Source organism: Homarus americanus, unplaced genomic scaffold, assembly GCF_018991925.1.
Source record: "Homarus americanus isolate GMGI-L3 unplaced genomic scaffold, GMGI_Hamer_2.0 scaffold46197, whole genome shotgun sequence".
NCBI classification, from domain to species: Eukaryota; Metazoa; Arthropoda; class Malacostraca; order Decapoda; family Nephropidae; genus Homarus; species Homarus americanus.
Window position 1 is genome coordinate 5,912,272 of NW_024723050.1, and position 22,568 is coordinate 5,934,839.

Sequence of the window (22,568 nt, forward strand, 5' to 3'; positions counted from 1 at the left end):
GGGAAGCAAGGTGAGTGAGGGGAAGGAGACACAGGTGGGGAGGAGGGGGGGCAGGTGGGGAGGAGGGGAGGACAGGTGGGGAGGGAGGGGAGGGCAGGGGGAGGGGAGGGCAGGTGGGAGGAGGGGAGGGACAGGGGAGGGGAGGACAGGGGGAGGAGGGAGGCAGAGGGGAGGCAGGGGAGGGAGGGGAGGGACAGGGGGAGGGGAGGGGAGGAGCAGGGGAGGGGAGGACAGGTGAGGAGGACAGGTGGGGAGGGGAGGACAGGAGGGGAGGGGGAGGGGAGGCAGGGGAGGAGGGAGGACAGGGAGGGGGAGGACAGGGGGAGGAGGGAGAGACAGGTGGGAGTGAGGGGGAGGACAGGGTGGGAGTGGAGGGGAGGACAGGGGAGTGAGGGGGAGGCAGGTGGGAGTGAGGGGGAGGGACAGGTGGGGAGGGGGAGACAGGTGGGGAGGGAGGGGAGGACAGGGATTGAGGGGAGGGACAGGTGGGGAGGAGGGAGGTGGGTGGGACAAAGGGAGGAGGGGAGGGCAGGGGTGGGGGTGAGGGGAGGGCAGGGAGAAGGAGGACAGGGGAGGGGAGACAGGTGGGCTGAGGGGAGGACAGGGGAGGAGGGAGGACAGGGAGAGGGGAAGGGGAGGAGGGGAGGACAGGTGGGAGGAGGAGGCAGGGGGAGGACAGGTGAGGGGGGAGGACAGGTGGGAGCAGGGAGGACAGGTGGGAGGAGGAGGACAGGTGGGAGGAGGGAGGACAGGTGGAGTGGAGGAGGGAGGGGAGACAGGTGGGAGGAGGGGAGGACAGGTGGGAGTGAGGGAGGACAGGGAGGAGGGGAGGGCAGGTGGGAGGAGGAGGACAGTGGGAGGAGGAGGCAGGTGGGGGGAGGAAGTAGGGAGGAGGGAGGACAGGTGGGAGGAGACAGGTGGGGAGGGAGGACAGGGAGGGGAGGACAGGTGGGAGGAGGGGAGGGGCAGGGAGGGAGGGGAGGACAGGAGGAGGGGAGGCAGGGGGAGGGAGGGGAGGACAGGGGAGTGAGGGGAGGACAGGTGGGGAGGAGGGGAGGACAGGGGGAGGGAGGGGAGGGACAGGGGGAGGGAGGGAGGACAGGTGGGAGGGAGGGGAGGTGGGGGAGGGGAGACAGGTGGGAGGGAGGGGAGGACAGGGACAGGAGGACAGGGAGGGAGGGGGAGGGGTAGGGAGGGAGGGGAGGACAGGGTGGGAGGAGGGCAGGTGGGGGTGGGAGGGGAGGACAGGTGGGGAGAGGGGAGGACAGGGAGGAGGGGAGGACACAGGGTGAGGGAGACAGGTGGGAGTGAGGAGGACAGGTGGGAGGAGGGGAGGGCAGGGGGAGGGGAGACAGGGGAGTGGAGGGGAGGACAGGTGGGATGAGGGGAGGACAGGTTGGAGGAGAGGGGAGGTGGGGGAGGAGGGGGAGGACAGGTGGGAGGAGGGGAGGTGGGGGAGGGGAGGGACAGGGGAGGGGTGGGAGGAGGGAGGAGGAGGGAGGGGCAGGGGGAGGGGAGGGACAGGGGAGGGAGGGGAGGCAGGTGGGGAGAGGGAGGGAGGGGAGAGGGGAGGATGGGAGGAGGACAGCAGGAGGGGCAGGGGAAAGAGGGAGGGCAGGTGGGAGGAGGGGAGGCAGGGAGAGGGGAGGGCAGGTGGGGAGGAGGGGGGAGGGCAGGGGGAGGAGGGAGGACAGGGGGAGGAGGGGGAGGACAGGTGGGGAGGGGAGGGGGCAGGGGGAGTGAGGGGAGGACAGGGGAGTGAGGAGGACAGGGGTGGGAGTGAGGGGAGGGCAGGTGGGGAGGAGGGGAGGACAGGTGGGGAGTGGGGAGACAGGTGGGAGGGAGGGGAGGACAGGTGGGGAGAGGGGAGGACAGGTGGGAGTGAGGGAGGACAGGTGGGGGGTGAGGGGAGGACAAGGGAGGAGGGGAGGACAGGGAGGAAAAAGGAGTGGAGGGGGAGGACAGGTGGGAGTGAGGGGAGACAGGTGGGGAGTGAGGAGGACAGGTGGGAGGAGGGGAGGACAGGGAGGGAGGAGGACAAGTGGGAGGAGGGGAGGGCAGGGGAGGGGAGACAGGGGGAGGAGGAAGGGATGAGGGGAGGACAGGTGGGGAGGGAGGGAGGCAGGTGGGAGGAGGAGGACAGGTGGGAGGGAGGGGAGGACAGGGGAGGAGGGGAGGACAGGTGGGGAGGGAGGGGAGGGCAGGTGGGAGGAGGGGAGGTGGGGAGGAGGGACAGGTGGAGGGAGGGCAGGTGAGGAAAGGGGAGGAGGGGAGGGCAGGAGGGCAGGGGAGTGAGGGGGAGGGGCAGGGAGGAGGGAAGCAGGTGGGGAAGAGGAGGACAGGTGGGAGGAGGGGGGAGGCAGGTGGGGAGGAGGGAGGACAGGTGGAGGAGGGAGCAGGTGAAGGGAGGGGAGGACAGGTGGGGAGGAGGGGGAGCAATAGTAGCAGTAATAGCGCTGCAAGGCATGGTTTAGTGGGGAGGGTTGTGGCCCAGGTAGGTTAGGAAGAGGGTGTTAGGGGTGGGTGGGCGGGGCTGGTGGAGGCGGCGTATATGAGGCGGGGCAGGCAGGGCGCGGCTCACAGTGTGTCGTCATCCCCGCCGTGGTCGCCACACAACACACAGGTAAGACATAGTGACGACACGTGGTGGTGTGTCAGGTACACTCCATTCCACTCATACCTGTCAGCGCACCTCACACACTGACCACAGCCACTCACTCACCCGGTACATGGGGATTGCATATGTACACAAAAGTGAAAAAAGAATTGAAAATGACTATAAATAAAGGCTGTATATGTCCACTACATATGTGGCACCACACTGTAGTTTACGAGCACACCGGATGTAAGCCAACACATATTTCAAAAAGATGAAAATGACAGAGGGAAAAGTGAACGACCAATGACTCAGTGAGGTGGTGACCTGTCATCACCTGGTGAGGGATAGTGTTCACCAGTGACCTGTCATCACCTGGTGACGGATAGTGTTAACCAGTGACCTGTCATCACCTGGTGACGGATAGTGTTAACCAGTGACCTGTCATCACCTGGTGACGGATAGTGTTAACCAGTGACCTGTCATCACCTGGTGAGGGATAGTGTTAACCTGTGACTTGTCATCACCTGGTGAGGGATAGTGTTAACCAGTGACCTGTCATCACCTGGTGAGGGATAGTGTTAACCTGTGACCTGTCATCACCTGGTGAGGGATAGTGTTAACCTGTGACTTGTCATCACCTGGTGAGGGATAGTGTTAACCTGTGACCTGTCATCACCTGGTGGAAGAATAGTGAGGTAATAACCCATGATGGTGAGGAAGATCCGCGGGAATAGTAATATACCAACAGCTGGTGAAGGACAGTGACCTGTGTCAATAAATGGCGGGGGGCAGTAACTGTGGTCTGTGTTGGGTAGGGAGGTGAATTGTTACAGTTCCCCATTAGACCTGTGTAGGGTTCTGAACCACGAAGTCACATTACCAGTGACAGGTCAGTTTGTGTGGGCGTTAATCTCTTGTCATACTTGACCTGTAACCTGTCATAACCTGAGAAGACAAGCATTGAGAAAATGACTCGACTGACCTGAGATAAGAAAAGAGTCAGTGACGCGCGTGACCTGTAACCACTCACTACTGTATGTGGCGGGTAGAGGTATTGTACGATGATCTGACTCAGTGGTGAGTATGCATTGGTAACGGGAATGATATCCGCTACTGATAAAGAAGAACGGTCTGTAGGTGGTAGTGAGGGCACACAGGTCAGCAGGTGGGAGTGAGGGCCCACAGGTCAGCAGGTGGGAGTGAGGGCCCACAGGTCAACAGGTGGTAGTGAGGGCCCACAGGTCAACAGGTGGTAGTGAGGGCCCACAGGTCAACAGGTAGTGAGGCCCACAGGTCAATGAGAGAGGTGATAGTGAGGGCCCACAGGTCAACAGGTGGTAGTGAGGGCCCACAGGTCAACAGGTGGTAGTGAGGCCCAGGTCAACAGGTGGTAGTGAGGGCCCACAGGTCAACAGGTGGTAGTGTGAGGGCCTACAGGTCAACAGGTGGTGTGAGGCCTCACAGGCCAACAGAGGTGGTAGTGAGGCCCACAGGTCAACAGGTGGTGAGGGGCCTACAGGTCAACAGGGTGGTAGTGAGCCCACAGGTCAACAGGTGGTGTGAGGCCCACAGGTCAACAGGTGGTAGTGAGGGCCCACAGGTCAACAGGTGGTAGTGAGGGCCCACAGGTCAACAGGTGGAGGTGAGGGCCCACAGGTCAGCAGGTGGTAGTGAGGGCCCACAGGTCAACAAGTGGTAGTGAGGGCCCACGGGTCAACAGGTTGTAGTGAGGGCCCACAGGTCAACAGGTGGTAGTGAGGGCCCACAGGTCAACAGGTGGTCGCCCTCCCACACTAACAGGTGGTATTACACTTCACTCATTTGGCCTCATCAACATAGCGCACCTCTTAATACACAACCACCACCTGCACTGCCACCACCTACTTTACCATCACTTACTCTACTTTATTACTTTTACTTTTATCCTCTTCACCACCGATCGGCTCGTTAGCTGCTTGGGCGGTCGGCCACGTCTCTGTTACGCACTGTTGGCAAATACTGGGCATGCACCGGCTCCGGAATGTACTTGAACTTGCTCCAGTGCTGGCCAAGTCTGGTATTGAAAGAGCTCACACACGGTGCCGTCACAACACTCTCTGGCAGATTGTTCCACAAGTTCACAGCTCTCACTCCACAAAACTTTGCCCTCACAGTTTTCTGGACTTGCGGCTTCTTCAACCTTGAGCTGTAACCCTTTGTTGGGCGAGCGTCCGCCAGCTCCAGGTATGGATACTCGACTGAGTAGTGCCCCTTGAGATGTTTATATACCTCAATTAGGTCACCTCTTTCCTGTCTGTAGTATAAGCTAGGCAATTGCCGGTGTTCTAATCTCTCTGGGTAGCTGAGGTACTGAAGTGCTGGCACCAGTCTGGACCACTTAAACTACCACCACTTACACTACCACAACTTGCTTTACTACCGCCACTTACACAACAACCACCTACATTACCACCATGTACAGTTCGCTCCCGTGGTGAAATTGAGTCACGGGAATAAGTCTCCAAACAGATTCACCCTGACTGTCACCCGGTGTATTTGTACTGGTTTATCTCATTTGGGGTCGATACTGCTTCAGTTTGGGAAGGAGCGAACTTTTGACCCCGACTGTACTGTACACTATCACCACCTACACGAGGGTGGCGACGGAGTGCTCCCGAGGGTGGCGAGGGAGTGCTCCCCGAGGGTGGCGAGGGAGTGCTCCACGAGGGTGGCGAGGGAGAGCTCCACGAGGGTGGCGAGGGAGAGCTACACGAGGGTGGCGAGGGAGTGTTCCACGAGGGTGGTGAGGGAGTGCTCCACGAGGGTGGCGAGGGAGAGCTCCACGAGGGTGGCGAGGGAGAGCTACACGAGGGTGGCGAGGGAGTGTTCCACGAGGGTGGTGAGGAAGAGCTGCTACGAAGGTGGAAGTGAGGGAGAGCGACACGAGGGGTGGCGAGGGGAGAGCTACACGAGGGTGGCGAGGAAGGTCGCACGAGGGTGGCGAGAAGCAAGTTCCTGAGGGTGGCGAGGGAGAGCTACACGAGGGTGGTGAGAAAGCTACAGAGGGTGGCGTGAGGGAAGTGCTCCACGAGGGTGGCGAGGGAAGAGCTGCTACCTAGCTGCAAGGAGGAAGTACTACGAGGGGTGGCGGGGAGGAAGCCCCCTGGGAGGGTGGCGAGGAGAGCTACAGGAGGGTGGCGACAGGCTCACGAGGGTGGCGAGGGAGAGCTACAGGAGAAGGGCAGTGCTCACGGAGGGTGGCGTGGGAGAGCTACAGGAGGGTGGCGACAGTGCTCACGAGGTGGCGAGGGAGAGCTAAGCAGGAGGGTGGGCGACAGTGCTCTGATGAGGGTGGCGTGGGAGAGCTACAGGAGGGTGGCGACAGTGCCTACGAGGGTGGCGAGGGAGAGCACAGGAGGGTGGCGACAGTGCTCTACGAGGGTGGCGGGGAGGGAGGAGCTACAGGAGGGTGGCGACAGTGCTCCACGAGGGTGGCGTGGGAGAGCTACAGGAGGGTGGCGACAGTGCTCCACGAGGGTGGCGTGGGAGAGCTACAGGAGGGTGGCGACAGTGCTCCACGAGGGTGGCGAGGGAGTGCTCCACGAGGGTGGCGACAGTGCTCCCCCTCGAGCTACAGGAGGGTGGCGACAGTGCTCCACGAGGGTGGCGAGGGAGAGCTACACGGAGGTAGCGAGGAAGTGTTCCACGAGGGTAGCAAGGAAGTGTTCCACGAGGGTAGCGAGGAAGTGTTCCACGAGGGAGTGCTGTGCGGGCTTTTAACTTCACCACTGGGCGCTACTTTTAATATTTTATTTGGTTAACGCTAGACGATGTTAGTCAGCAGCGAGAGACTCCGCGAGTCGTGTACTACACCATTAAACAAACCATTACATAAGGCGTTTATTGTAAGGCGTTTTAAGAAGCACGGAATTGCTAAAGGCGTTAGCTTTCCTGGACTGTCATTAGAAAATACGACATTCCACTGCGTCTTGGGAAAGTCTTCGAGGTAGTAGATAATGACGAAAATTACGATGTTATTTACTTAGACTTTAGCAAAGCATTTGACAGGGTACCGCATCAGAGGCTTCTGAGAAAAGTTAAGGCTCATGGTATCGAGGGGAAAGTTTGAAATTGGATAAAATCATGGCTCACCGATAGAACGCAGAGGGTCAGCGTAGATGGTGTTAAATCTGAGTGGGGCTGTGTAACCAGTGGGGTTCCCCAGGAGTCAGTACTAGGCCCACTCTTGTTCATAATCTACATAAACGATCTAGATACTGGGATCAGCAGTGACATAAGCAAGTTTACGGATGACACCAAAATAGGGCGGCAGATTAATTCAGGGCAAGGGTGCAAATGCACTACAGGAGGATCTAAATAAACTGCAGGGGTGGTCTGAAAAATGGCAAATGAAATTCAACACGAACAAGTGCAGCATACTTAATATTGGAAGAACAAATACTGTCAATGTATACAGCCTAAACAACATCAACCTAGAGAAGTCGATTTGTGAAAAAGACCTTGGGGTATTTGTAAGCCCGGACCTACGGCCTAGAAAACAGTGCGTTAATGTTCGAAATAAGGCAAACAGAGTATTGGGTTTTATATCCAGAAGTGTAAGTAATTTAGAGTGCAGAGGTCTTATTGCAACTATATCTTGCGCTAGTCAGGCCGCACCTCGATTATGCAGCGAAAAATGACGAAAATGATTCCAAGACTTAGAAACCTTCCATATCAGGATAGGTTAAAGAAACTAAACTTGCATTCCCTAGAAAGACGAAGAGTGCGGGGAGATATGATAGAAGTATTTAAGTGGGTGAAAGGAATCAATAAAGGGGATATAGATAAAGTTCTTATAATATCCGAGCAGGATAGGACTCGGAGCAACGGATTTCTGTTGGATAAGTTTAGGTTTAGGAGGGAGATAGGAAGGAACTGGTTCACAAATAGGGTGGTGGACGAGTGGAACAAGCTTAGCAACTTTGTAGTAAGTGCTGGAACGCTGGAAAGTTTCAAAAGGAGGCTGGATAGATTCATGGATGATAGAGAGTGGCAGTAACTCTCGACAGGAGCTGCCATGCACAGGCCAACCTGCCTATTGCAGACTCCTTATGTTCTTATGTTCTTAACCGTTGTACAATACAGTCTTCCGAAAACAATGAAATTAGGAGAACTGTTATTTGGACACAATACGGAAAGAAATAGTGAATAAAATATATTGAAAAGTATGGAAAAAGGACAAAAAAGTAAAAAAAAGACAACCAGTCAACAATAAATAAGAATAACAAAATATCGTGCGCGTTGTTAGGTTGGTGGTCCGTTCTCCAGGGTGGGAGCTTTAAACCACACTACTACACTCTCGTCTCGCTGCTACATTGTTTAAATCTGTTCGCATACATAAACACACAATACGACGAATTTCAGGTTCGCTATGTCTTAATTTTTGCACTTCCAGAACTGCAATAAACTTTTCATCCTTATTTATAGTATCTTATGAGTAGTGATAATAAAGTTTTAATCATATTTGAGTAATTATCAATATTGTTACAGCAAAGTCACCAACGGCTAATGAAATCAGACAGCACCCACGTAAAAAGGGCGGAGCCTAAACAGGTTTCAACTAGGCGCAATCCTTTCATGCCTTATGCTTTGTTTTAGGTCCTATCCAATATACTACCGTATATAGAATTATTTTTATTATTATATCACAGTTTTTTATTGCCTTGAATGCCCCAACTCTTCAATATTAATAAAAATATTCTTCATAAGCGGCCATGATCCGCGTTATTTTCAACGGGAGAAATAGCTGATTGGTTGCAAACTATTTGTGCCGCTTGGGCCCTGCGAAAGGCTAACGCCTCATCGAGGTGTTAGCTAAAGTGTCATGCGCACAAATCAAAAACAGCGTCTGCGCATACAGAATAGATAACGCGTTAGCTATTCCGTGCATCGAAAACGCCTTACAATAACCTCCTATATTGTTTATGTCTGGAAATGTTTCACGGTGCTGATGGCGAGTGTCTACCTTGTCGAGCACAACGAACATCAACACTGTCGTAAGAGTGAAGATGTAAATAACCGTCAGCAAGGACTGCATAATTACGCAGACTCGCCTACAAATTTAGCAATAAAATAACTTGTATGTTTATTTCTGGACACGCTCCACCACGACAGAAAAAAAAAATACTGATCTTAAGAACATAAGAACATAAGAATGGAGGAAACTGCAGCGGGCCTATTGACCCATACTGGGCAGTCCCGTTTATACCCAACCCCTATTGCTCATATGTTTGAAGCTATCCAGCGTATTTGAGTTAATGATGATATTTGGAAACTTGTTCCAGTCATCCACTACTCTGTTTCCAAACCAGTGTTTACCTATTTCACGCCGAAATCTAAATTTGTCTCATTTTAAACCATTGTTACGAGTTCGCTCCTGGTTGGGTAGTTTGAGTACCTTTGTAATGTCCCCTTTGTTTAACCCTGCCTTCCATTTATACACCTCTATCATGTCGCCCCTCGCTCTACGTCTCTCGAGGGAGTGCAAATTAAGATGCTTTAGCCTGTCTCTGTACTCGAGGTTCCTAATGCCGGGGATTAGTCTTGTCATTCTCCTCTGGATTCTTTCCAAGGATTCTATATCCATTCTGTAATACTGTGACCAGAACCGAACTGCCTAATCCAGGTGAGGTTTCACAAGAGCTAGATATAATTTTAAGATGACCTCGCTAGTCTTGTAACTAACACTCCTTTGTATGAACCCAAGAACTTTATTAGCCTTGTTACGAGCAAAAACACATTGTTTACTTGGCTTAAAATTCCTACTTATCATTACTCCTAAATCTCTCTCGCAGTCGGATTCCACAATGGCATCGTTGTTCATCTGGTAACTGGTTTCCCTGTTTACATCTCCTATACTGAGTACTTTACATTTGTCCACATTGAATTTCATCTGCCATTTTTCCGACCATTCGAAAAAATTATTTAGATCTTCCAGTAGTTTTGCAGAGTCCTCGTCAGATTTAATTACACTTCCTATTTTAGTGCCATCAGCAAATTTACTTATGTTGCTGTCTATGCAAATATCTATGTCGTTTATGTATATAATAAATAATGGTCCAAGTACTGGGCCTTGGGGAACTTCACTAGTGACGTTGCTCCAATGAGATTTAGTGCCGTTTATGCTCACCAGCTGTTTCCTGTCCCGTAACCACGCCCTAATTCATTTAAGGATATTACCTTTGATGACATGCGCTTCTACCTTTCTAATTAGTCTTTCGTGGGGGACTCTGTCGAAGGCTTTGCCAAAGTCGAGATATACCACATCATAATTGTGCCCCTCGTCCACCTATTCGAAAACTGATGAAAAGAATGTTAATAGATTAGTTAGACATGAACGCCCGCTTGTGAAGCCATGTTGGGAATCATTGATCAACTTGTGCTTCTCCAGGTGGTTTCGAATAGAGTTTGAAATGATTGATTCTAGTAATTTGCCTACTATTGATGTTAGACTGATTGGGCGGTAGTTAGAAGATAGTGATATAACCCCCCTTCTTGAAAATCGGTATTACATTCGCTATCCTCCAGGATTCTGGGACTACACCTGTTTTTAATGACATGTTAAACAACTTTGCTAAGGGCATACTAAGCTCTTCCTTACATTCCTTTAATACTCTGGCAAATATCTCATCGGGACCAGGTGACTTATTAGGCTTCAGTTTGTCTATTTGCTTATTAGCATCGTTACTAGTCACAACTATCTCGCTTAATTTGTTTTCTTCACTATCTCTGAATAGAGTCGGTGCCTCGGGTACCATGTTTAAATTCTCGGTGGTGAAAACTGTTGAAAAATATTTATTCAGATTATTGCTCATTTCTCCGTCGTTATCAGTTAGCTCGCCGGTATCTGAACGTATTGGTCCAATCTTATCTCGTGTTTTAGTTTGAGACATTTGGTAGAATCCTTTGGGGTTTGTCTTCGCCTTTAGCGAGAAAAATGAGTCCATCTATTGACTGGTGGAAACTTTTCTGGTCTGTGGCGGTGGAGTGTAGTTTGTTACCAGTGATTATGGCGGAACAGTGTGTGTGTGTGTGTGTGTGTGTGTTCAAGCAGGCACGTAAAGTATGTATGCATGTACTTCATTAAGATGTCCGAAAATTAATTGGTCAATTAGCGACACTTACACTCCCAGTCTATATTGGGCGAAGGACAGACTGAGAGGAAGGTCGACACTGCGTGGATTACTTACAGCAATGAGGCCACTTGTTGACGGGCTCACTGCCTCGCCAAGCCTCGGTACCAGTGTGTTAACTACTGTTTCTCTTCATATTACATGACTTTAGAATATTAAAGTATCTATATTTGTGATCTCTTCAAAGTAACCTGTATAATTCTGAAAAGTATACTTTTAATTTCTAATCCAAGTAACGAAATTTTCTGCATAAACTTTCATTCAGATAGAAAAATAGCGTTATATATATATATATATATATATATATATATATATATATATATATATATATATATATATATATATATATATATATATATATATATATATATTATATATATATATGTACCCAACCTTCTCACCTGGTTACAAATCTTACCCTCTGACCTGACTACCGACTGCTGCTGTGCTTTTTGAAGGTTAGTAGGGTCACTACCTAATAACCTGACTATTGTGGACTTGATCTCACCTTCCTCTACTGTATATATATATTTGCCTTGTTTTGTACTTCTCCTTAGTCTGTACTCACCCCTGAAGATGTGAATTACACGAAAGCGCTTGGGAACTTCTTTTTAAAGAAAAGGTGTTTTTAGCCGACATCCATCACACCTGCTAAGTTTTTTAAACAATGTTTAATTTGTTTATGTTTTAAATAGGCTGTTTAAAGACACGTAATGATAATAAGAGCCTCCTTCTCCGTATACTGTATTAATAAAGCCAAAGCATGGAAAGGGCAATTTATCAGTAGTAACCCCCCCACCCCCGGCAAGGGTGAACAGTCCACGGAAAATTTTACGGGATATCAATCAGTATTGCTCGATATTACTCGCTCCCTCAACACCTGACCAATGCCTTGCAACGGATTTAGGAGAGTAGATGAGAGGCCAGGGAGTGTTGGGGAACATGGCCGACCAAGAGCTGATCAAAGCTACCTTTAGGGTCGAGCTGGTCACACATTCAAGAGCCGCACGAGTGGGTGGTCACAGTGGATGATAGGGAAAATTCTTAGTGAGGAAGTCAGCCACTCATTCATAAAGGGTGTTTATAGAACTGCTGAACGTTTCAAATATCCTGTGTTGGTGCTTATATATATATATATATATATATATATATATATATATATATATATATATATATATATATATATATATATATATATATATATATATATACTTACTTAGTTCTTGATTTTCACGAACTTCAATACAGGCACTAATGCTGAAAGGGTGTATATCACTACATTTCAAAGAACTCATTTGCTCCATGGGGAGTCTGTTACACTTATATCTCTCATACTATGGTTCAGGTACTAACTCCTGCTAATTAGGGGACATTTGTAGCTCATTTGGTACATGTCAGCATACCAAACACCTGCAACAGACTTCCGGGTAAAGTGTAAGACGAGAGTTGTGTAAACTGTAGACTGTGAGGGTGATGGGGGGGGGGGATGTGAGGCTTGGCAGATGGGAAGAACGGCCCGCCGGCAGCTTGTGCATGACTCCACATGAATTACTCGCCTCCCCTGCCCCAGCTCGACCTCAGCCACTGTCTTATAGATATATTTATATTATCCTGCTCTTGTCTTCGTCTGCGTCTCGGTCACACATACTGTAAGCGACCAAGACACATTTCTGCAGTTATTGATAAATATTGTAATACACATGCAAGGCAGCTTCTGTTAGGGTCCTATTTTATGTTGAGCTGATATTGAGACTCCGCCGCGGCCATCAGTAAGACCTTGCATGTTTTAATAAAAGTGACTACTCAGAAGTGTGAGGACGGTGTCAGCAGTATCACTGGTGAGTTAAGTTACAGTCAACTGGTATTATTAACGACCAGTAACACGATTCTTGGGTCCTGTGACCATGACTCTGCATAATTCTCTTCTAGATTAGTTAACTCACAAATTGGTCCTCCAGTCTCGACTCTCACTCACCCACGAGTTGACGGTTATGGGAAAACACAAGAAATACACTGCCATGTTCGTTGAGTGATACGGTATATATAATTTGTAATAAAAGTTTAAAGTCCTGCTATAACGTCACTAGTTTCAAACACCGCTGGGCTGCAGTCGAAGGTAGTAGAAAGGATGGCCTCTTCCGACCCCAAATTCCACGTTCAGGTGAATTTTAAGGGTAGACTTTCTCTTTTTCTTTTCCAGTGCATTTACAGAGTATATCAGTACTAGATGGAGATACGAGTCAATTTAGAAGTGATGACATTGTCTGGACTTTGTCTTGATAATGCCTGCTGCTAGCTAAACATGACAACATAGTGCTGTTATTGTTTTGATGATTCACTAATGAATGGATAAAATTTGACTATAACTACCATAAGTATTTTGATGTTTAGATTCGAGATAGTTTATATTGGGTAAATTTTAAGTTATGGTCATCCCTGTACTTAGACATGCAGACTATGTTTATTTCTGATGGTTTGCAAAGTGTTATGAACGATTTTGACCTCCATTTCTATCGGAAATCACTAGTTTTGAGTTACACCCCTCCCCCTTACCGATGTAGGTTAAGCTAACCTTGTACCTCATCATACCCAACTTAACCTAACCTAACATATGATCTGTATTTTCTTATGCGATCGAAAAATATTTTGCGACAGAAATCCTGTAGAGATCACGTGTCTTATTGTTTAAAGTACTTAATTCCATAGTTAGAATCTTAAGGTTCCTCAGATGACCAAAACCAAAATAATATCAATAATGTTTGGAATTTGTTGTATGGGCAGCTAATATCAATTGAATTGGTTAATGTGCTTAGTAATATTTATATATTCAAAATAGTATTACTATGTTGCACAATAAAGCACAATTAATTATCTAATAATATTTATTTACTGAGCCGATCAGCCGAGAAGGTTGGATAACTACAGCTGGCTGACTCCTGCTGGGAAGCTCACCCCAACCAGTGATGTCACAACCAATCGCAGAGCATTTCGCAGTCACGTGACTTTTTAGCAACTTTAACCCTTATTTTTGACACTTTTTGGCCCAATTTTTTTTAAATATCTTTACCATAGTGAATTTAAGCGTTTTCTTTACCCATTGACCTGCCATTTTACGAAAAAATTCCGACCGTCAACTCGTCTATTCTTGCCTTCCTTCCCCCCTCCCCGACCGTTTGCTCACACCAGGAGAGGGGGGGAGGGGGGGAGGGGGGGGGTACTATAAACAATGATTGTGTCTAAATTTACAGAAAAATCGTCTTCACCTTTTAAAAATTTAAATGTTTCAGTGTGTTCTGTACCTACTCTTCTAACAGACTGCGAACGCTACCCGTTATTCAGATATTTATCCAAAGTATTTTATTTACTAGAAATTCTTAATGTTATTTTATATTTACTGGATTAATTATACGCCACATAATTATTACAACAACCTTATTCCAGGGGAGTAAGTACAACAGTAAGATAAGATTCCGTTCATATATCTCGAAGATGATAAGATGTAGCGTCCCTTCTTGCTTATGGCGGCGTATGGCTCACACGCAAGCACCGCCATGACTTCTCCGTCAAACTACAAAAACAATAACACCCTTTATTTAACAAAAATCCTGATGAGGACGAAACTTTGACCAAATTGCTGCTGTAATGACAGATAGAAATTCGGTGCATTAAGTGACTGTAATTAAAGTCATATACTGAAGGGAACAGAGCGTCGAGAACTCTGCATTCCACGGAAGAGTTCTCTAATTTACGTACGTTAAGTCTTTACTACACCGAGGGCCTCACCTGTACCTGTAATCATATTTACAGTTGTTTCCCCCGAGGTATAATATAGTATTTGATTGTAATCGCATATATTTTTGTGTTGACATTTCTATTCAATGTAACTTCAAACAGGGAGGATTAATAATATAAATCAGTCACCAGCCTGTCCCTCTGTCACCAGCCTGTCCCTCAGTCACCAGCCTGTCCCTCAGTCACCAGCCCGTCCCTCTGTCACCAGCCTGTCCCTCAGTCACCAGCCTGTCCCTCAGTCACCAACCTGTCCCTCAGTCACCAGCCTGTCCCTGTCACCAACCTGTCCCTCTGTCACCAGCCTGTCCCTCTGTCACCATCTGTCCCTCAGTCCCACGTCCCTCAGTCACCAACCTGTCCCTCAGTCACCAGCCTGTCCTCTGTCACCATCGTCCCTCAGTCACCAACCTGTCCCTCAGTCACCAGCCTGTCCCTCAGTCAGCCCCGTCCTCTGTCCGTCTGTCCCTCAGTCCCAGCCCGTCCTCAGTCACCAACCTCTGTCACCAGCCTGTCCCTCAGTCACCACCCGGTGTCCCTCGTCACCAGTCACCAGCCTGCCTCAGTCACCAGCCTGTCCTCAGCAGCCGTCCTCTGTCACCAACCTCTGTCACCAGCCTGTCCTCAGTCACCATCCGGTGTCCTCGGTCACAACTCGTCCCTCAGTCACCAGCCTGTCCCTCAGTCACCAGCCTGTCCCTCAGTCACCACCCTGTCCCTCAGTCACCAACCCGTCCTCAGTCACCAGTCCGTCCCTCAGTCACCAGCCTGTCCCTCAGTTACCAACCCGTCCCTCAGTCACCAGCCCGTCCTCAGTCACCAGCCTGTCCCTCAGTCCAACCCGTCCCTCAGTCCCAGCCTGTCCCTCAGTCACAGCCTGTCCCTGTCACCAGCCGTCCCTCAGCACCAGTCCGTCCCTCAGTCACCAGCCTGTCCCTCAGTTACCAGCCTGTCCTCAGTCACCAACCCGTCCCTAAGTCACCAGCCTGTCCCTCAGTCACCAGCCTGTCCCTCAGTTACCAGCCCGTCCCTCAGTCACCAGTCCGTCCCTCAGTCACCAGCCTGTCCCTCAGTCACCAGCCCGTCCCTCAGTCCCAGCCCGTCCCTCAGTCACCAACCTGTCCTCAGTCACCAGCCTGTCCCTCAGTTACCAGCCCGTCCTCAGTCACAGCCGTCCCTCAGTCCTGTCCCCTGTCACCAGCCTGTCCCTCAGTCACCATGTCCCTCAGTCACCAACCTCTGTCACCAGCCCGTCCCTAAGTCACCAGCCTGTCCCTCAGTCACCAACCTGTCCCTCAGTCACCAGCCTGTCCCTCAGTTACCTGTCCCTGTCACCAGCCGTCCTAAGTCACCAGTATGTCCTCAGTTACCAACCGTCCCTCTGTCACCAGCCCGTCCCTAAGTCACCAGCCCGTCCCTCAGTCACCAGCCTGACCCTCAGTTACCAACCTGTCTCTGTCACCAGCCGTCCCTCAGTCACTGCCCGTCCCTCAGTCACCAGCCCGTCCCTCAGTCACCAGCCTGTCCCTCAGTTACCAACCTGTCCTGTCACCAGCCCGTCCCTAAGTCACCAGCCTGTCCCTCAGTTACCAACCGTCCCTCAGTCACCAACCCGTCCCTCAGTCACCACGTCCCTCAGTCACCAGCCCGTCCTAAGTCACCAGCCTGTCCCTCAGTTACCAACCTGTCCCTGTCACCAGCCCGTCCCTCAGTCACCAGCCCGTCCCTCTGTCACCAGCCTGTCCCTCAGTCACCAGCCTGTCCCTCAGTTACCAACCGTCCCTCAGTCACCAGCCCGTCCCTCAGTTACCAACCCGTCCCTCAGTCACCAGCCCGTTCCTCAGTCACCAGCCTGTCCTCAGTTACCACCCGTCCCTCAGTCACCAGCCTGTCCCTCAGTTACCAACCCGTCCTCAGTCACCAACCTGTCCCTCAGTCACCAGCCGTCCTCAGTCACCAGCCCGTCCCTCAGTCACCAACCTGTCCCTCAGTCACCAGCCGTCCCTCAGTCACCAACCTGTCCTGTCACCAGCTCCCTAAGTCACCAGCCTGTCCCTCAGTTACCAACCCGTCCCTCAGTCACCAACCCGTCCCTCAGTCACCAGCCCGTCCCTCAGTCACCAGCCCGTCCCTCAGTCACCAACGTCCCTGTCACGCCCTTCCCAGTCACCAACTGTCCTCAGTCACCAACCCGTCCCTCAGTCACCAGCCTGTCCCTCAGTCACCAACCTGTCCTCAGTCACCAACCCGTCCCTCAGTCACCAAACCGTCCCTCAGTCACCAGCCCGTCCCAGCCCCTCAGTCAACTGTCCCTCAGTCACCAACGTCCCTCAGTCACCAGCCCGTCCCTCAGTCCCCTCACCCTCCTCAGTCACCAGCCCGTCCCTCAGTCACCACCGTCCCTCAGTCACCAACCCGTCCCTCAGTCACCAGCCGTCCCTCCAGTCACCAACACGTCCCTAAGTCACCAGCCTTCCCTCAGTCACCAAACTGTCCCTCAGTCACCAACCCGTCCCTCAGTCACCAGCCTGTCCCTCAGTCACCAACCTGTCCCTCAGTCACCAACCCGTCCCTCAGTCACCAAACCCGTCCCTCAGTCACCAGCCTGTCCCTCAGTCACCAACACGTCCCTAAGTCACCAGCCCTTCCCTCAGTCACCAAGCTTCCCTCAGTCCTGCAGTCCCTCAGTCACCAGCCGTCCCTCAGTCACCAGCCTGTCCCTCAGTTACCAACCCGTCCTCAGTCACCAGCCTGTCCTCAGTCACCAACCTGTCCCTCAGTCACCAAACTGTCCCTCAGTCACCAACCCGTCCCTAAGTCACCAGCCTGTCCCTCAGTTACCAGCCCGTCCTAAGTCACCAGCCTGCCCTCAGTTACCCCTCCCTCAGTCACCAAACTGTCCTCAGTCTGTCCCCAGTCACCAACTGTCCCTCAGTCACCAACCCGTCCCTAAGTCACCAGCCTGTCCCTCAGTCACCAGCCCGTCCCTAAGTCACCAACCTGTCCCTCAGTCACCAACCTGTCCCTCAGTCACCAAACTGTCCCTCAGTCACCAGCCTGTCCCTCAGTCACCAGCCCGTCCTAAGTCACCAGCCTGTCCCATGTCACCAACCTGTCCCTCAGTCACCAAACTGTCCCTCAGTCACCAACCCGTCCCTCAGTCACCAGCCTGTCCCTCAGTCACCAGCCGTCCCTAAGTCACCAGCCTGTCCCTCAGTTACCAACCCGTCCCTCAGTCACCAGCCCGTCCCTCAGTCACCAACCCGTCCCTCAGTCACCAACCTGTCCCTCAGTTACCAACCCGTCCCTCAGTCCGTCCTCTGTCACCAACCTGTCCCTCAGTCACGAACCCGTCCTCAGTCACCAACCCGTCCCTCAGTCACCAACCTGTCCCTCAGTCACCAGCCCGTCCTCAGTTACCACCCGTCCTCAGTCACCAGCTCCCTCAGTCACCAACCTGTCCCTCAGTTACCAACCCGTCCTCAGTTACCAACCCGTCCTCAGTCTTAACCCGTCCTCAGTCACCAACCCGTCCCTCAGTTACCAACCCGTCCCTCAGTCACCAGCCTGTCCCTCAGTCACCAACCCGTCCCTCAGTTACCAGCCCGTCCCTCAGTCACAACCTGTCCCTCAGTCACCAACCCGTCCCTCAGTCACCAACTGTCCCTCAGTCACCAACCCGTCCCTCAGTCACCAACCTGTCCCTCAGTTACCAACCCATCCCTCAGTTACCAACCGTCCCTCAGTCACCAGCCGTCCTCAGTCACCAACTGTCCCTGTCACCTCCCTCAGTCACCAACCTGTCCCTCAGTCACCAACCCGTCCTCAGTTGCAACCATCCCTCAGTCACCAGCCTGTCCTCAGTCACCAACCCGTCCCTCAGTCACCAACCTGTCCTCAGTCCCAACCTGTCCCTCAGTCACCAACCTGTCCTGTCACCAGCCCGTCCCTCAGTCACCAGCCTGTCCCTCAGTTACCAACCCGTCCCTCAGTCACCAACCCGTCCCTCAGTCACCAGCCTGTCCTGTACAGCCCGTCCCTCAGTCACCAGCCTGTCCCTCAGTTACCAACCCGTCCTCAGTCACCAGCCCGTCCCTGTCACCAGCCCGTCCCTCAGTCATAGCCTGTCCTCCAGTCACCAGCCTGTCCCTCAGTTACCAACCCGTCCCTCAGTCACCAACCTGTCCCTCAGTCACCAACCTGTCCTGTCACCAGCCCGTCCTAAGTCACCAGCCTGTCCCTCAGTTACCAGCCGTCCCTCAGTCACCAACCCGTTCCTCAGTCACCAACCCGTCCCTCAGTCACCAACACGTCCCTAAGTCACCAGCCTGTCCCTAAGTCACCAGCCTGTCCCTCAGTTACCAACCCGTCCCTCAGTCACAACCCGTCCCTCAGTCACCAGCCCGTCCCTCAGTCACCAACCGTCCCTCAGTCACCGCCGTCCCTCCAGTCACCAACACGTCTCTAGTCACCAGCCTGTCCTAAGTCACCAGCCCGTCCCTCAGTCACCAACCCGTCCCTCAGTCACCAACCTGTCCCTGTCACCAGCCCGTCCTCAGTCACCAGCCTGTCCCTCAGTTAACAACCCGTCCCTCAGTCACCAACACGTCCCTAAGTCACCAGCCTGTCCCGTCACCAGCCCGTCCCTCAGTCACTAGCCCGTCCCTCTGTCACCAGCCTGTCCCTCAGTCACCAACACGTCCCTCAGTCACCAACCCGTCCCTCAGTCACCAGCCCTTCCTCAGTCACAAACTGTCCCTCAGTCCAATCCGTCCCTCAGTCACCAGCCTGTCCCTCAGTCACCAGCCTGTCCCTCAGTCCCAGCCCGTCCCTCAGTCACCAGCCTGTCCCTCAGTCACCAACCCGTCCCTCAGTCACCAACCCGTCCCTCAGTCACCAGCCTGTCCTCAGTCACTAGCCCGTCCCTCTGTCACCAGCGTGTCCCTCAGTCACCAACCCGTCCCTCAGTCACCAACCGTCCCTCAGTCACCACCCTTCCCTCAGTCACCAACTGTCCCTCAGTCACCAATCCGTCCCTCAGTCACCAGCCTGTCCCTCAGTCACCAAACGTCCCTCAGTCACCAATCCGTCCCTCAGTCACCAGCGCCCTCAGTCTGCATCCCTCAGTCACCAGCCTGTCCTCAGTCACCAGCCTGTCCCTCAGTCACCAACCCGTCCCTCAGTCACCAACCCGTCCCTCAGTCACCAGCCTGTCCCTCAGTCACCAGCCTGTCCCTCAGTCACCGTCCCTCAGTCACCAGCCTGTCCCTCAGTCACCAACCCGTCCCTCAGTCACACCTCCCTCAGTCACCAACCCATCCCTCAGTCACCAGCCTGTTCCTCAGTCACCAGCCATCCCTCAGTCACCAACCTGTCCCTCAGTCCGCGTCCCTCAGTCTGCCCGTCCCTCTGTCACCAGCCCGTCCTCGTAACTCGTCCTCTGTCACCAGCCTGTCCCTCAGTCACCAACCTGTCCCTCAGTCACCAGCCCGTCCCTCAGTCACCAGCCCGTCCCTCTGTCACCAACTCGTCCCTCTGTCACCAGCCTGTCCCTCAGTCACCAGCCTGTCCCTCTGTCACAAACTCGTCCCTCTGTCCAGCCCGTCCCTCAGTCCCGGCCCGTCCCTAAGTCACCAGCCCGTCCTCAGTCACCAGTCCGTCCCTCAGTTACAACCGTCCCTCTGTCACCAGCCCGTCCCTCAGTCACCAACCCGTCCCTCAGTCACCAGCCCGTCCCTCAGTCACCAATCCGTCCCTCATTAACCCGTCCCTCAGTCACCAGCCCGTCCCTCAGTCACCAACGTCCTAGTCACCAACCCGTCCCTCAGTCACCACCGTCCCTCGTCACCAGCCCGTCCTCAGTTACCAACCCGTCCCTCAGTCACCAGCCCGTCCCTCAGTCACCAGCCGTCCCTCAGTCCAGCCGTCCCTCAGTCAGCCCGTCCCTCTGTCACCAGCCTGTCCCTCAGTCACCAGCCCGTCCCTCAGTCACCAGCCCGTCCCTCAGTCACCAAACTGTCCCTCAGTCACCAGTCCGTCCCTCAGTCACCAGTCCGTCCCTCAGTCCAGCCTGTCCCTCAGTCCAGCCTGTCCTCAGTCACCAGCCCGTCCTCTGTCACCAGCCTGTCCCTCAGTCACCAACCTGTCCTCAGTCACCAGCCGTCCCTCAGTCACCAGCCGTCCCTCAGTCACCAGCCCGTCCCTCAGTCACCAAACTGTCCTCGTCACCAGTCCGTCCTCAGTCACCAGCCTGTCCCTCAGTCACCAGCCGTCCTCAGTTACCAACCCGTCCTCAGTCACCAGCCTGTCCCTGTCACCAGCCCGTCCCTCATTCACCAGCCTGTCCCTCAGTCACCAACCTGTCGCTCAGTCACCACCCGTCCTCTGTCACCCAAACTCGTCCCTCTGTCACCAGCCTGTCCCTCAGTCACCAGCCCGTCCCTCAGTTACCAACCCGTCCCTCAGTCACCAGCCTGTCCCATGCCAGCCCGTCCCTCAGTCACCAGCCTGTCCCTCAGTCACCAACCTGTCGCTCAGTCACCAACCGTCCCTGTCACAAACTCGTCCCTCTGTCACCAACCTGTCCCTCAGTCACCAACCCGTCCCTCAGTCACCAGCCCGTCCCTCAGTCACCAGCCCGTCCCTCAGTCACCAGCCCTGCATTTTCGTCATCATCTCACATTTTCAGTAACATTAAGGCTCACGTGTTAAGGCTGTAATGCATTTAAATCAATTCTGAAGACGTGGAGCATCGGAATGACAATAACGGCATCATAATAGCTCCTAAATCCTTCTCACTCAAGCAGCCTCACAAATTTGGTACTGTACTTGTGTGTGTGTGTGTGTGTGTGTGTGTGTGTGTGTGTGTGTGTGTGTGTGTGTGTGTGTGTGTGTGGAATATATATTTAAAGTAGAAGTCTTGATCATAATAGCAGGAGGCACCATGTTATGACGTGAGGACAAACCGAGAGCAAAAGGTCAGGAGATTTTTTGACGGATTTAGTAACAACGTGGGCAATGATCGTGGTACATGTACAGTACATTTTGATATCCTTACGTGACGTATATTAGCTAACTGGAGAAATCGCCGATCTGAGGTGGAGTTTGACAAAGTTAGGAAGATACTGTTGTCATACTTTTCAATCGACGAAAAAAAAGGAAAAATACGGAAAATCAGTAAAAAAAAAAAAAGATTCCAATCGACTGAAAGAAAAACCTGAGCACAGAATTATAGAAGGTAGAAGGACCAGGGAAAAGAGGAGACTAGGATGGATGAATGATATTAAGAACTACAGTTGGTTGCCTAGGAGACGTAAGATCTTAGAGGATTGATAAACTACAGCCAACAATATTTACAGTAGAGGACCTTTGATTGATAACACTTACAAGTTGTCCATAAGAGTATGCCAGAAAACAAGGACTTACAAACTACCGCTATTTTAAGTTGGTCAGTGATGGCAGCACTTAAAACTCAGAATTTAAAGTGTCTCAAATATATGTGTTTTCAATACATTAAGTGCTCGGAGGTGAATAAACTCTGACAGACATTATTTGTGAAGTACAGGGGAATTGTTCTTGAAGAATTAGGTTGTCAAGAAGAACAATAAGGTCATGGCACTCACTCACTCACTCTACGTGACCACGTTTATATCAAATGCTGAGTAAATTTCTACCTTTGGACTGTTTAATATTTATCCTGACAGTGATACAACCGAAAATAGATTCACCAATCACAATCATAATTACATACAGCTTTACTTTACCAAGTATTGCCAGGTGGGGTCGCTGGATCTTTGGCTGACTGTACATAAAATTTTTTGTAAAGTCTGAAGGAGTGTAGAAAATGGACAGGTTTAGCGCCCTCCCTATTATTAAATTTGTGGGTGCGCTCTTGTAATTGGTCGATGCTATTGGTGGGTAGGGTGCGGTGGCCAAGTGGATGCATCACTCATCTCCTGTCTAGGGATGCTGGTTCGCACCCGAGGCACACCATTCCATCTAGCATTCTA

General features: G+C 52.0%; 2 protein-coding genes across 2 annotated transcripts in view; both read left to right on the plus strand.

The window, feature by feature from the left end:
* Positions 1 to 3,118: 3,118 nt before the first annotated feature.
* The window catches only part of LOC121863308 (immunoglobulin domain-containing protein oig-4-like), a 115,895-nt gene continuing 96,445 nt past the window's right edge, over positions 3,119 to 22,568 (plus strand). The window contains exon 1 of the mRNA XM_042361930.1: positions 3,119 to 3,294. The gene's annotated coding sequence lies outside the window, so the exon portion shown is untranslated. The remainder of the gene's footprint in view (positions 3,295 to 22,568) is intronic.
* Positions 11,713 to 18,682, plus strand: LOC121863339 (proline-rich protein 36-like). Its single transcript, XM_042361964.1, has 4 exons — positions 11,713 to 11,781; positions 14,864 to 15,600; positions 15,761 to 17,022; positions 17,721 to 18,682. Exons 1-4 carry the CDS (start codon positions 11,713 to 11,715, stop codon positions 18,680 to 18,682), a joined length of 3,030 nt encoding a protein of 1,009 aa, XP_042217898.1.

Excerpts from the sequence above, each read along its gene's own strand:
- LOC121863339 (XM_042361964.1), top strand. The coding sequence starts at position 11,713 with ATGGCCGACCAAGAGCTGATCAAAGCTACCTTTAGGGTCGAGCTGGTC. Across the intron at positions 15,601-15,760 it reads AGCCCGTCCCTCAGTCACCA|CCTGTCCCTCAGTCACCATG; the intron begins GTCCGTCCCTCA and ends CCCTGTCACCAG. Across the intron at positions 17,023-17,720 it reads AGTCACCAACACGTCCCTAA|TCACCAGCCTGTCCCTCAGT; the intron begins GTCACCAGCCTT and ends CCCGTCCCTCAG.